Source organism: Pelecanus crispus, chromosome 28 (assembly GCF_030463565.1).
Source record: "Pelecanus crispus isolate bPelCri1 chromosome 28, bPelCri1.pri, whole genome shotgun sequence".
In the NCBI taxonomy this organism is placed as follows: domain Eukaryota; kingdom Metazoa; phylum Chordata; class Aves; order Pelecaniformes; family Pelecanidae; genus Pelecanus; species Pelecanus crispus.
Genome location: NC_134670.1, coordinates 2,083,598 through 2,099,268, shown reverse-complemented (window position 1 = coordinate 2,099,268; position 15,671 = coordinate 2,083,598). Strand labels below are relative to the sequence as shown.

The 15,671-nt window shown below is 44.5% G+C and overlaps 2 protein-coding genes across 2 annotated transcripts in view; one reads left to right on the top strand and one right to left on the bottom strand.

Moving 5' to 3' along the window:
* LOC104032779 (polypyrimidine tract-binding protein 1-like) overlaps positions 1 to 15,671 on the top strand; it is a 213,163-nt gene that overhangs the window by 72,156 nt on the left and 125,336 nt on the right. The window lies entirely within an intron of this gene.
* On the bottom strand, positions 8,879 to 15,459 carry LOC142596203 (kelch-like protein 15). The gene is given in 3 exon segments (XM_075725276.1): positions 8,879 to 9,455; positions 9,457 to 9,980; positions 14,755 to 15,459. Coding segments are annotated over 3 exon segments (1,806 nt in total).

The window sequence follows — 15,671 nt, the reverse complement described above, 5'->3', positions numbered from 1 at the left end:
GGTAACAACTTCAGTGCCAGCATGTACATGCGCTCACAAGCACACAAATTCTAGCTTCCCTTTTCTAGATGTGAATCTGGAATATGCACCTTCTCTGACCTCTGCACATGTTTCAGAACATTGTTGCCTCTGAAACAGAGATGAAAAATACTTCAGAGACATTAAAAAAGAAAGCATTTTAATACTGAAGAGTTCTTGTGTGTCACTTCAAACATCAGGCAGCGTGATTAGCAGGTGACTTGGAAAGGCACGTGGACATAGACAATTTACTGGACGTAGGTAACGCACGAGAGAAAATCTCAAAAGACGTTACGCTAGAGGATGGCAGGTATGTGTAGTCGTTGCCAGGTTGGGATAAGGCTGAAACACATCACAGACAGAAGTGAAGATAGATACTTATCCATTTCTGGGTTTTGCTTCTCAGGCAGATTGGAGCCTGGGATACACACAGCTGTTCCTTTTTGCTCTGACCAGCTTTCGCACTTTGTTTCTGCAATTGGCTTCAAAGTCTACACAACGCGTTATGGTGCTGCAGTCTGCATGCTGCGTAGCTTTCGCACTGCTGGAGGCACGTGGCAATCAAGTGACGGGGCAGAAGTACCTGCACACCCTCCACCCTGAGCACTCGCCTGCAGAGCCTGTAGCCAAGATCAAATCGGGCCTGCCTGCTTGCCTAGACTCACGACCGATCTGCAGCCGTTCTCTGTGCAAGACCAGGCCGCGTCTGGCTTCACCTTCAACCACTCCTTCGGTAGCTGAGGCAAGACCTAGCCGGGGACAGCAAGCCCCCATGGGCCTTCCCCTCCTCAGACTCCTCAGGAAACCCCACCTCCAGGCCCCAAGGACCTCTGCGGCCCTACAATGGACTCCTCCCCTCCGTCGCCCCTGCGCAGCAGCCTGCAGGACACCAGGCCCTCTCCTCCCCTCGGCCCCTCTCTGCCACCCCCGCCTGTGGGGCACTGCCTGCTGGTTCAGAGAGCGGGGCGGCTGGAAGGTAATGGAGACCCACCAGCCCTCCTGGGACACCATGGCCACTGTCCTGTTGAAGGGACCTCAGGCCTGGCATGAGGAGGCGGCTGGAGCCCAGGGCACAAGGGGAGGTGGAAGACAGCCCAGTGCCCGAAGGGCAGCCTTTCTCTCTGGCAAGAAAAATGGCCCCCTGGAAAGCACTCCTGTCCCTCCTCCTCCATCAAAATTAGGGCACCTTTCAGGCCACAGGTCCCCTACATCCAACCCAGCCGTGTCTGGGCCACCACTCATGGGCCACCATCAGAGCCACGGAAATGGAACTCCTGATGCCACCAGCCACCTCACCAGCCTCTTCTGTTCCACGGCCCTATACAAGTAGGCACCTCTGCGGCTGGCCCACAGCTCCCTGAGCAGCCAGACGAATCATAGAATCGTTTAGGTTGGAAAAGACCTTTAAGATCATCCAGTCCAACCATTAACCTACACTACCAAGTCTACTCTAAACCAATCAAGGGTAGACTAGACTGAACCATGTCCCCAAGTGCCACATCTGCCCGTTTTTTGAACACTTCCAGGGATGGGGACTCCACCACCTCTCTGGGCAGCCTGTTCCAATTCTTGACCACCCTTTGCGTGAAGAAATTTTTCCTAATTTCCAACGTAAACCTCCCCTGGCACAGCTTGAGCCCATTTCTTCTTGTCCTATCACTAACTACTTGGGAGAAGAGACCAACACCCACCTCACTACAACCTCCTTTCAGGTAGTTGTAGAGAGCAACAAGGTCTCCCCTCAGCCTCCTCTTATCCAGGCTAAACACCCCCAGCTCCCTCAGCCGCTCCTCATAAGGCCTGTGCTCCAGACCCTTCAGCAGCTCCGTTGCCCTTCTCTGAACACGCTCCAGCACCTCAAGGTCTTCCTTGGATTGAGGGGCCCAAAACTGGACACAGGATTCCAGGTGCAGCCTGGTGACAGCGCCGAGTACAGGGGCACAATCACCTCCCTGCTCCTGCTGGCCACACTATTCCTGATCCAGGCCAGGATGCTGTTGGCCTTCTTGGCCACCTGGGCACACTGCTGGCTCATGTTCAGCCACCTGTCGACCAACACCCCCAGGTCCTTTTCAGCCAGGCAGCTTTCCAGCCGCTCTTCCCCAAGCCTGCAGCGTTGCATGGGTTTGTTGTGACCCAAGTGCAGGACCTGGCACTTGGTCTTGTTAAACCTCATACAGTTGGCCTCGGCCCAGCGGTCCAGCCTGTCCAGGTCCCTCTGCTGGGCCATCCTACCCTCCAGCAGATCGACGCTCTGAACAGAGCCCTGGGGAACACCGCTCGTGACCGTCCACCAACTGGACTTAACTCCATTCACCACTACTCTCTGGGCTTGGCCACCCAACCAGTTTTTTACCCAGCAAAGACTACGTCCATCCAAGCCATGAGCTGCCAGCTTCCCAAGGAGAGTATTGTGGGAGACGGTGTCAAAAGCTTTGCTAAAGTCCAGGTAAATGACATCCACAGCCTTTCCATCATCTACCAGGCGGGTCACCAGGTCATAAAAGGAGATCAGCTTGGTCAAGCAGCACCTGCCTTTCATGAACCCATGTTGGCTGGGCCTGATCCCCTGGTTGACCTGCACTTGCCTGTTGAGTTCACTCAAGATGAACCTCTCCATAATCTTTCCCGGCACTGAGGTCAGGCTGACAGGCCTGTAGTTCCCCAGGTCCTCCTTGCGGCCCTTCTTGTAGATGGGCGTCACGTTGGCAAGCCTCCAGTCATCAGGGACCTCCCCTGTTAACCAGGACTGCTGATAGATGATGGAAAGTGGCTTGGCAAGCTCCTCTGCCAGCTCCCTCAGTACTCTCAGGTGGATCCCATCTGGCCCCATAGACTGGTGAGCATCCAGGTGGCATAGCAGGTCATTAACTGCTTCCTCCTGGACTATGAGGGCTCCATTCTGGTCCCCATCCCTGTCCTCTAGCTCAGGGGCCTGAGTACCCTGGGGATGACTGGTCTGGCTCCTCTACAGAGTCGCTTTTATGTCTTTTGATGCATCTGTGTTATCCAAAGCTTTGGTATTTGCATGTGCCTTGCAGTCAGTGAATTTATCGCCGGTAATCCAAAGAACCTGTGTGTCTGTTGCTTTAATAAATTGCTTTGATTTATTGGTCTAGCTGTGATAGTGGTCATTGAACGTGACCAGATGCTTTAAGTGTGGCCGTGGTAGTTCATGCAGCATGACTAGACGAAAGGTGCCTACGTTATTTGTGCATCTGTAATCGTGATAGTTCAGTGCACTGAACGCGACTGGACTTACAACGATAAATTGGGGACCTTCCAAAGCCTCTCTTGACGCAACACTGAGAAATGTGCTGGAGACAAAAAGCCAATAAAAAAACACTTGTTTTTTTCTTGTGCCCCGACATTCCATGAACTATGTACAGTAGAACCTTTTCACTTGCACACAGCCAGCATCTACTGCAGTCAGTTTATCTCTGCACCCATGCAGGGTAACGTACACGCAAGTCTCACAGCGACACTGAGGTTTTAGTGCAAGCCATGCTGGCTTTAAGTTAAGATATTCAGAAAGTAAATTAGATTTTGAATTCAGTAAACTGAATTTTGATTAAAAAAGACTTAAATTTAACTGCAAACTGGTCTGCATCAGAAGGCTGAATCAATAGTTGGTCCAGTCACTACTGCTGTAAGTAACTTATCACTACAGCTATGATGGCACACATTCTCTCTTTCTGTTAAAACATATGGAAAGAAAATACTCTACCAATACATCATTCCTAATTTAAAAAAAGAAAAAAAATCTGCCAACTTGCCATATAGCTCCAAATCCTCACATCTCAACCCAGAATGTAATTACTACAAAAATATCAAAATACAGGTATGAGGAGTTTCACATGTTGTTTTATCTTCTATGAATGATTTCAAACTTAGTTTAGGCAAGTAGGTGTTATTTCTAACATGGACATTTAGGGGGATTTTGGTCCCTTTGCAAGTGCATTCTTTTGAACTCCCTGAGTACTGTACCTTCCTTTTCTACAGTGATTTCTGACTGGAAGATGCTGAATAAAGTGCTTTTGCATTGCTGCATATCAAGTCTACTGCTTAAAGTGAAACACAGCAGCACAGGATTTTACAAAATACGCCGGTGCACATTTCAGCATTTTGCCCCTACACATCTGAACTAAGTGTGAGCCTTCAACTTCTCCAAATCTCTCCTCTGGGTTCTCGAAGTGGCTAATTTCACATCTTTAAATATCATCAGAATGCAATTACTGTTGTTATTTATGACTAAGTAGATAATTTTTACCAATCTACTGTCAGTAATATCTGCAAGTTAACACAATGGAGTTATTCCAATCCCTCTTGGACCACACATCTCGATGCAGGCACTCCGAGGTCAGCAGCTATAGCTGTGCAGGGTTTTTTTGTAAAAGAAACATAAATGGTACTAACCATCTGTCCTGGTTTCGGCTGGGATAGAGTTAATTTTCTTCCTAGTAGCAGGCATAGTGCTGTGGTTTGGATTTAGTAGGAGAAGAATGTTGATAACACCCTGATGTTTTAGTTGTTGCTCAGTACTGCTTATAGCTAGTCAAGGACTTTTCTGCTTCCCATGCTCTGCCAGGTGCACAAGAAACTGGGAGGGGGCACAGCCAGAATAGTTGATGCAAACTGCCCCAACGGCTATTCCACACCACGTGATGTCATGCTCAGTATATAAACTGTGGGGGGTTGGCCGGGGAGCAGCGATTGCTGCTCGGGAACTGGCTGGGTATCGGTCGGCGGGTGGTGAGCAATTGCATTGTGCATCACTTGCTTTGGATATTATTATTTTATTGTTACTATTACAATTACTATTTTACTTTATTTCAATTATTAAACTGTTCTTATCTCACCCCAGGAGTGTTTCTCACTCTTAGTCCTCCGATTCTCTCCCCCATCCCACCAGGGCAGGGGCAGTGAGCGAGTGGCTGCGTGGTGCTTAGTTGCTGGCTGGGGCTAAACCACAACACCATCCAACCACCTAACTCCACATTTTCAAAACACAGTAGTTCATAGCAGTCGATAATTAAAATAATAATAAAAAAAGATTATACCACTTCAATACAAGTACAAACAAAACACTCGTATTGAAGTATGAGTACAAGCAAAGTACTGAGAATAAACTGTAGTTTATCCAGTTCCCAAAACACCTGTGGGTCAAAGCAGTGCTGAGCATTTGCTTGTTGACATTTTTCTTTTGCATAAAAAAGAAGACCAGGCAGCACATTCAAACAGAACAGAAACTCAGGTAAGACGTGTTTACTTTCAACAGGCAAGTGCAGGTCAACCAGGGGATCAGGCCCAGCCAGCATGGGTTCATGAAAGGCAGGTGCTGCTTGACCAAGCTGATCTCCTTTGATGACCTGGTGACCCACCTGGTAGATGATGGAAAGGCTGAGGATGTCATTTCCCTGGACTTTAGCAAGCTTTTGACACCGTCTCCCACAATATTCTCCTCAGGAAGCTGGCAGCTCATGGCTTGGACGGGCGTAGTCTTCGCTGGGTAAAAAACTGGTTGGGTGGCCGAGCCCAGAGAGTAGTGGTGAATGGAGTCAAGTCCAGTTGGTGGCCAGTCACAAGCGGTGTTCCTGTGGTGGTATATCTTCCCCCTGCCCCTGTTTTTTTTCTGTCTGTCCTGTTTTTCCCCTTTACTTCGTCTGCTTTACAATCTCAGGAATTCGCAGGCCACAGCTTTTGCGTAGAGAGTTGGTCAGTTAAGCACTCCTTAATTGTACCGGAAACTCCTACATGGCTGGAGCAGAGAGCAGCCCTGTCCATATCAAGATCTTCATATTATGGCTAACAAGGGGAACGAGAACAAACAGCTACCCCGGACAGCCTTGAAACAGGGTGGTATCATCGCTGCTGGAATTCCAGCAACAAGCCGACCCGAATTGTGGCTCGGATGCAAATTTACTGGTGATTCAAGTCAATCATCTCACAATCCTATAAATGGCAGACCTAAGTGAGGCCTTTGAGCTCTCCTGGACCGCCGCATGCTGCACCAGCATCTCCCTCTGATCAAAATGTCTCTCAGAGTCAGCGAAAACTAGCAGACTCCGAAAGTCTGCTGCCACCAGAACTCCATTGCCGGAGATCGACAACAGAGCCCGGGCTGCTGATATTCTTCACTCCTCGAGGCTCTGCTCTCGCCCGTTGAGAAATGCCAAGGCATTAGACGTGAGTATTTCACTAAACTCGAGGGGAATTTTTAACAGGTATACTATTTTCATATATGCATTTATAGTTGTAAGTGTGCATGCATGAATCAATTTAAGTAGTTTGTAGATGTAGGATTTAATTTTAAAAGGAGTTTTATATTGCTGTATTATTCTTATAGCATTACTCTCCTAAACGGTTGACCAAGTCTGAGACTGAGTGGGCCCAGCTGCAGCTAGGCTCCTCTCTGAGAAGGAGTCTAGAAAGCAAGGGGGTCCATTCCGAAACTCGTGACTCAACGGGAGGGTCTCCTTTCGCCCCCCCCTCCCCCTTTTTACCTTTATTCCATATATATGCAATGCTTTTATGAATCATCTTAACTCATTGTGGTTTAATTCTCTTTTATGTGCTTCTGTGTAGTAATAGAGTGAACCTTGCCATCTTCGAATCTGTAACTAAGTCACTGTTTGATCAATTTTTGTCTAATCACTTTATTAATCATTGATGATTGAGTGCTATTAAAAATATTATAATCAAATTCTGCAATTTGCTACAAGTAAATTCTAACTTTTACTAAATCAAACTGTGTAAAGTCACTCATTCATAGTGAATTGACATAATCAGCAGGATTCACAAACCTGCATTCATGACAGTTCCCCAGGGCTCTGTTTTGGGGCCAGCCTTGTTTAATCTCTTCATCAATGATCTGGATGAGGGGATTAAGTGCACCCTCAGTAAGTTTGCAGATGACACCAAGTTGGGTGGGAGTGTCGATCTGCTGGAGGGTAGGATGGCCCTGCAGAGGGACCTGGACAGGCTGGACCGATGGGCCGAGGCCAGCTGTATGAGGTTTAACAAGGCCAAGTACCAGGTCCTGCACTTGGGTCACAAGAACCCCATGCAACGCTACAGGCTTGGGGAACAGTGGCTGGAAAGCTGCCTGGCTGAAAAGGACCTGGGGGTGTTGGTCGACAGGTGGCTGAACATGAGCCAGCAGTGTGCCCAGGTGGCCAAGAAGGCCAACAGCATCCTGGCCTTGATCAGGAATAGTGTGGCCAGCAGGAGCAGGGAGGTGATTGTGCCCCTGTACTCGGCGCTGGTGAGGCCGCACCTGGAATCCTGTGTCCAGTTTTGGGCCCCTCAATCCAAGGAAGACCTTGAGGTGCTGGAGCATGTCCAGAGAAGGGCAACGAAGCTGGTGAAGGGTCTGGAGCACAGGCCTTATGAGGAGCGGCTGAGGGAACTGGGGGTGTTTAGCCTGGATAAGAGGAGGCTGAGGGGAGACCTTATCACTCTCTACAGCTACCTGAAAGGAGGTTGTAGTGAGGTGGGTGTTGGTCTCTTCTCCCAAGTAGTTAGTGATAGGATGAGAGGAAATGGGCTCAAGCTGTGCCAGGGGAGGTTTACATTGGAAATTAGGAAAAATTTCTTCACACAAAGGGTGGTCAAGAATTGGAACAGGCTGCCCAGAGAGGTGGTGGAGTCCCCATCCCTGGAAGTGTTCAAAAAATGGGCAGATGTGGCACTTGGGGACATGGTTCAGTCTAGTCTACCCTTGATTGGTTTAGAGTAGACTTGGTAGTGTAGGTTAATGGTTGGACTGGATGATCTTAAAGGTCTTTTCCAACCTAAAGAATTCTATGATTCTACTTTTTATAAAAAATAATTTATAAACTAACAAGTTATCAACAGTTTGTTATGTAGCAGCAATATAAAGAGTTTAAAGTTACTGAATCAATCAGTATATACTAAAGATAAGATCCTTCGATACCAAACGAGGCCTCCAAAGGCCTCCTTTGAATTATTTAGCTCATTAAAGGATAGTACTATACCTTAAATTCAACAGATATGGCTGAATCTGTGCACCAGTTAAAATATAATATTGTAACTGTACATAAAAAGATGTATTTATAGATAGTTTTTACAGTGTATGCGTGTGTGTGTATGTATTCTTTGCTCACCAACAAACACAATGCAGACAATAGAAGGCAGCATAGAAATAGTGGGTTTGAATGTAGAAATGTTTTATTTTCAATGTAGTAGAAAATGTGTCATTTGCATTTGGGCAGACTTACTGCTAGTATTATACAAAACCAGGAAAAAGGTCATGCAAGGGGTTAAAATTATTCTTCAACATATACAAGGGAAAACAAAAACACCTAGCAGGTGTGAGAATACTTTGCAGTTAATGGCAAAAGCATGCAAAAGATAACATCAAATACAGAAATGGGTTAGTTTTGTTCTTTTAAAGCTGCTGGTACGCTAATACAAATGATGAGCTTTATTTTGGTGCTCAAGAAAAAATGAAAATAAAGTCTTTCTTCCTGCCACAAATATTTTGCTCAACTCAACCAATATCAGAAGTATACTGGTATAATGGCCATAAAAAAAAAAAGATAAAAAAAGTATTACGGACATAAAATGTTACCAAAAAATAACCACACTCAAAAATGTATCTTTCTTCCCCTACTTACAATTATGTTTGTTAATAAAAACAAAGCTTTTACAATATCAGACCAACTATTGCCTTTTCTAATACACTTGGTAAGTACTCTCCCTGTACATCCTGCTTCTCTTAAGCATTTAGCAGCTGTTCTTATACACAAGGTAATGTCTCTGAAGGAATTCAACTGGGTTGTATCTTTTGACAAACTAGGTATAGCTTTTTGTGTTCCACCGAGTTGTCCATTCTGTTTTAGCTGCAATGTCTAACATGCTCCAAAACATATGCAGGAAAGTGCAAGCTGCAGACTTGGAAGCCATACAGCTTGCACGGCATTCTCGGATATTCATCTTCTTTCCATTTGTTTTCCTCTGGATCAAAGGTGAGAATCGAATCACTGTAGTGACCATTGTAACAAAGGCCTCCAAGAACCATTATCTGTTTGTCCAGAACAGCTACACCATGACCAGTCCTACCAATTGGCATAGAAGCCAATACAGTCCACTGATCAGTATCTGGGTCATAAGCCTCTGTAGGACATCCTTGAGATTCAAAGGAGGGACTTAGGATCACACAGGTACCACCAAAGACATAAAGCTTACCGTTATAAGAAATCATTTTGTGAAAGAATCTTGCATAATTCATTTCGCATTTCTTCTCCCAACAGTTAGTGACCACTTGAGTTCTCCTTGTTTGCTGCTCTACTGTCCCTTCTTTACTGGGATCAAACACATACACTTGCTTAGAAGCTGAAGGTGATGTAATTCCACCAGTGATATACAACTTGTTACCAAGCACAGTCCCTTCATGTCTGTATGTCTTGACAGGGATCCACACATTCCCATTTATCTTCAGTAATATCATACCGTTCAGTTGAGCAAAACGTTTCATCTGTGGTTCTCCCAGCCACTGCATAAACATACCTCCCAATAACTCCAACAGCGAACTCAGAACGTGGAACAGACATGTCTGCCATTCGTAACCAAGTGTTCTGTCTTGGGTCATATCTAAACACTTTGGGTGAAACATGAAATTCGCCACCTGGCCCCAGTTCTTCCCCACCTAACAGGAACACAAAGTTATTCACAACGGCAAGGCAGTGTGGTCGTAAAGGCACTTGAGGGCCCTCTAGTTCCCACCAGACCCTTGGTTTGTGCAAAAGAAGAATTTTACTGTTTACCGTACTGCGTCCTATCATTCCTCTAAATACTGCAGTCTGGGGATTGGCAGAACGAATTTTGTTCGATTTCATTTCCATCAAAGGCTGCTGGTGAACGCTATGAAAGTAATTCATGGCTCGGTCAACCTCATGTCGCAGCTGCCGGGAGTATCGATAAAACTCTGATGTTTTTACCTATGAATACATTTAAAAGGTATTAAAATTCTGACCAAGACAAACAATCCAGAAAACCTAAATGACTATGTGTCAGTAGAAGATTATTTTACTTAGTCTCATTCAGGTAATCTTGAGAGCAATTGCATTTGTGCCCGGAGGGTTAAGCTAATGTACTGTTATCCAAAATCCAGAAGGCAATTTAGTGATTGACAGCAGTGACTAACGTTCTCAGCACAATACTCACATGCAGAACTTAAGCCGGAATTCAGCACAACTGAAATCCCCACATCTAAAAATGGTTATTGCTTCTCCCCCAAAAAAGCCTCTGTTTACCTTCTGCTTAATCCCTGAAACACCTACATTAAAAATGCACTATTTTCCTGGTTTTGAAAAACATTCTACACAGCCATTTTGTGTTTACCAGCGTCTGCCCTAGTCTCATTTCTGCTCAATTCTCAGAACCAAGCCCAAGCAGGTATTCCCAAATGCTAGGCTCTGCTCACAGGGCTATTGAACTGGGGCAGGGTGGGAAGGGAAGCTACCCAAACCCCTTCCTTCAGCACACCTGATTGCACTGACCACTCCTCATGATGGCTACCTTATGGTTTTCCCCTCTGTGAGTCTCCATGTGTTAACGCATGCCTTTAACAGAAGGGGAAAACAGCTCAACCTAAAATCCTTTGGGTGCACATTTATTTGGGAAATTGCAGAGGCAGGTTTAAACTTCCACTTCCCAGGTGAGAGTTACAACCGTTGAATTACCCCACAGCAGTGCAGTGCTCCTTCTTGGTGCCATCTCAGTTTGAAGAGCTATCCCTGCTCAGTTTTACTGGAGTTGGGGAGAGAGGGGGAAGACGGTAACAATTTACCTTTCCTACTATCTAAGGCAATTTAAGTTCCCGAGACACTTCCAAAACACAGCCCTGTCTTGAACATGTTAATAAATCTAGCTCCAGGCAGCCCTCGGGTCACCGTGTGATTCTCTTCAAAGAGGCTTCACTCTTCCTGTACAGTCTGCTCTAACGCAGCATTCTGAATTACACTTCTAAAACAAATAAAAACCCGCTAGATATTGCCCAATTAATAAGCTGCAGGAAGAGTAAGGAAATGCAAGGTAAATGTTCTGTAACACAAGTCTGACTTCAGCATATAGCTGCCCTTTTTTCCCTCCCAATACAACCATGTACAGCTGTTGCTCTATTTGTATTTTTGTTACTTGGGCTTTTAGGAAAAAGCTTTCAAAACCATAAGGAAAGGCTACTTTTAAAGTGCCCAAACTAAACATCTATTACTTGTACACTGGGTAACTAAATCTTAACATGGTATTCTATGCGGTAGATATTCGCTTCGTTCCTTCTGTAGAACTGGTAAAAAAACACACAAAAATCTGGATGGCTCCTAAGGTGACTATCATCGCTAGCCACGTAAGCAGAGAACTATTTCAAAGGTTATAAACTTGTGCTTACTTAAGTTTCTAAAACTGCCACTTCTAAATGTTAAGTGATGCAACTCAAACTCAACTACTAGGAATACAGAAGCTATGCTACACCTTTTCAATTAATAATGATGCCATCTGTATCAGACTTCCAGAGAGCAAATTCTTCCTTTAACTTGCAAAAAAAGTGATACTTTACTACCAATTAAGCTGAATCAAACTAAAGATCCATCAATCCTACTAACTAGGATCCTTATTATTTTCACATCTACGTAACTCTGGCCGTATTCTAAGCACAATTATAAGCCTGTCAACAAGCATTATCAAAATGTTAATGCACTTATTCCAAATTAAAATTCAGTCAAATAGAAAAAGTCACACGTGTGTGTAAACCAGCAGCAACCAAAATTACTTTGGAACCAAACATCAGTATCCATAGCATTGGACAAGCTGCTGTACTTACCTTTCCCTATTTCTAGCATGGGTCATTACTTAGTTACATCCCATGGCCAGGACAAAAACTGGTCAGTGCCAGCACGGGGCTTTGAAGGGCTATTCTGCAAGTGCTACAACTCACTCACTGTTCTGCAGCCTAACCACAGAAACACAAGAGCACATAGCCTCTGTGCAGCAAGGACAATGCCCTCAAATTAAGTATTCTGCTGTTCCTTTTTAGGAACTGGCAAGAGAAATTATCACAATTAAGCTGCAATCTAACTCAAAGCTAATCTCTCAAAGTGGAGCCAACAATCTATATGTCACAATTGAGATGCTCAGCACATAATAAATACTGCTAGCAAATCTATCCAAGTCAGCAATAGCCTTTAGACATAAAAATATAAAGTACAGCACCTACTTATTAAGAGTGGCCCACTACCCTCATCCACTAGACTCTTAGGCTAAGCTTCAGCATATGAAGTTGTAGAAGTAGATACATACGAATTACTAGACATGGAGGTAAGTGAGGAACGAAAAAAAAAAAGATAAATTCAACACATTTATCAAAGCTAAAGTCACAAGGACATAAAATTACAATAACATCTCAAAAGTTACTATTTTCTAGGCACAGAAAAGCACATACTCAAAGATAATGTGCTATTCATCCTACCTCTAAAGCAGAAGCTGATGCACCTAGAGATTAGTACATTTCCCATTTCAGCTGGGAATTTATAAATCAGCATGGGCTAGGCATATCAAACCCTACAGACTGGACAGCAAACACCAAAAACCTTTCGATTTTAAGGACAGAGGTTTTGAAACATTTCAATCCAAGTAGTGCACAGAAACTAAATGGAGCTTAAACGGTATATGAAGGGAAATCATGACATGGTTGCCTCCAGTAACACAGAAAGGAACTCAATGACCTAGGAGAAATGCCCTCTGACTTTTATCTCCAACCTTCCTCAAGACTTACAGAGCCATGGATACGTTTCAAATAAAGAAAAGTGTCACATGGATAGTGGAACTTGTGCTTCTCCCCATACACTTTGCCTTTATTTGCTAACTGTTCTCCAAATGCTTACTTCATTTATCTTTCCATTTTCCCTCATACATCTACATCTATTTTAAGGGCTGAGGAACAAAAGGAGTATCTAGTCACACTTCAGAAGCAGCTCTTCCAGGACAGCTTAGAGTCAGCAAACAGGCTGCACCTTCACTCCAAAGGCACATCAGCCTCAAGGTAGAAATCTAGAGTCACTCATCAATTTCTTTTTGAAAGGACAAGCCATCCCACTCAGACTGTAAATCTCTTCAAAAAGAAAGCTGTAAGAAATAGAATGGCTTAAGAGGCCAACAGTATCCTTATTGTGACTTGCAAAGTTAAGTTATATAAGTTAGTTATATACTGCAATGACAGGCATCTCAGAAATGCGTATTGGAAAGATCACGTAAGAGTACATATGACAAGCCAGCCAGTGTATAGCAAATTCAGAGCTCACTGAACTGTAAAGAGTCAACTTCAGACTGTACTTGGTACATTCACGCAGGCAGTTACTATGTGCTGGCTTCAGGAAAAGGGCGAATTCTGTTTGTGGATCTCCAAAAAAAGCAGGTTTACCAGTATTTTTCCCCTTCTATGCACAGAAGAGAGCTCTCCTCAGGTTCCTCCCACAACAGTTAACAGACATGCTCTTTTATTTAAGGGAAAGAAAAAAAGAAAAAAAAAGGTGTGGTCTATACTTTGATGTTAGCTCCCACTGCAGTTGTCCTTTGCCACTTGTCATGCTGGATTACGCAAAGCTCTCTAGCCAGAGCAAAACACTAATACTCTCCTAGCTGCAGCACCAAATGACATACTTATATAGTCGTGCTTCCCTCTGCTCAGCTGTCCCACTCCAGAATCTGCACTGGCTTCTCTCTGGTCCCACATACAAGTAATGGAAAGGGTATTCACAAATAAAGCTTTTACATGCGGGTGTATAAACTAGGATGCTGAAAATTACTTCTCTCCTTAAATTGTACCTACCTGGCCATTTGGTAGCTATCAAGATAAAACATGAGAAGCACTGTATGCAGCATTTATACCGCTGATACCAAAAGCAGCTCCAGAACTTATACCTAAATATAATGCTGAAGACCAACATATACTTTTCACATGCGCTTACAGAAATTTAACTGAAGACAGCTTGATGCTTGAACTTATATCCCAAAAAACTCAAAGAGCTTGAAGCAGACTCTTTCAGATGAGTCTTACCCTATGTCCTGGTTTCGGCTGGAATAGAGTTAATTTTCTTCCTAGTAGCAGGCATAGTGCTGTGCTTTGGATTTAGAATGAGAAGAATGTTGATAACACACTGATGTTTTAGTTGTTGCTAAGTACTGCTCATGCAAGTCAAGGACTTTTCTGCTTCCCATGCTCTGCCAGGTGCACAAGAAACTGGGAGGGGGCACAGCCAGAATAGTTGATGCAAACTGCCCCAACGGCTATTCCACACCATGGGACGTCATGCTCAGTATATAAACTGGGGGGGGTTGGCCAGGGAGCAGCAATCACTGCTCAGGAGCTGTCTGGGTATCGGTTGGCAGGTGGTGAGCAATTGCATTGTGCATCACTTGCTTTGGATATTATTATTTTATTGTTACTATTATCATGACTATTTTACTTTATTTCAATTATTAAACTGTTCTTATCTCACCCCAGGAGTGTTTCTCACTCTCACTCCTCCAATTCTCTCCCCCATCCCACCGGGGCAGGGGCAGTGAGCGAGCGGCTGCGTGGTGCTTAGTTGCTGGCTGGGGCTAAACCACGACAGTCCTTTTTGTTCCTCCTAATAGGTTTGGGAATCTTCCCTATTTAATGGCATGCTGCCCTAGCTAAATGATGAATCCTGTCTAGTGCTTTTCAAATGCACCAACCTTCTCAAGAACACTGGATGGTGTCATCAAACAAAACCTGATGTTCTGCACGATGGTGTCCGTATGCCTCCAGCATCTTCTGTCATGGCACAGCCAGGCCTGGACAGCTTCATACAGCTCTATCTCGGGAAACCTGCTCAGACGATCATTATCCAAGACAGACAGGAGCTTCTCAAAGCTCAGATAGGAAAGGAAGTCAGCTCTGGACAGGAGTGGCACAAAATTCTCTAGCAGAAAGGAGTCCAGTTTTTCCTCAACTCCTTCAATGTTTACACCAAAATCGTCCAGAAGTCTCATAATTTCTGCACAGTTTTCTACGCAGATTTTGGCTAAGAGAAAAGAGTGGCAAAATTTTACCACCTCTAGAAGCTGGACATACATGGCAGCCTGAAGGATTTCACGAACAGTGTTCATACTCAGTTCAATAATTCCATAGTACATGAATTGGAGGACATGACTGAAGCCTGTAGCTGTCAGACCTTTCAAATGGATTTTGTCCTGATCTCGTTCTTGCATGTCAGCTGTGAACATAATCCTGAAGTAATCGCTCTGGGTGGCAAGCAGTGCTTTATGGGCCTGAAATTGGCCGTCTTCAATGACAAGCGTGACATCAAGAAGCAATCCCTCCTCATACAGCGCTCTCAATCCAGCAGAGACACTGGCGTCATGGATGGAGGAGCTAAACCCTTCCATGTCCCCTGCCATGAATCACCTGGGGGGAAGAAAAAATAAATAAATAAAAATAAATTCTTATTTCTAATAACATATCACAAGCCCTTCCTGATCAGATAAATGCTGACTGAGATTCCTTTCATGAAGATGTAGAGCCTTCACCATCCTTTGTGCTTTCTCATCAGCTGAAAAATCAACTTAAGAACCAACCTAAAACACAATCATTAAATATTTCTCCCCCCAAA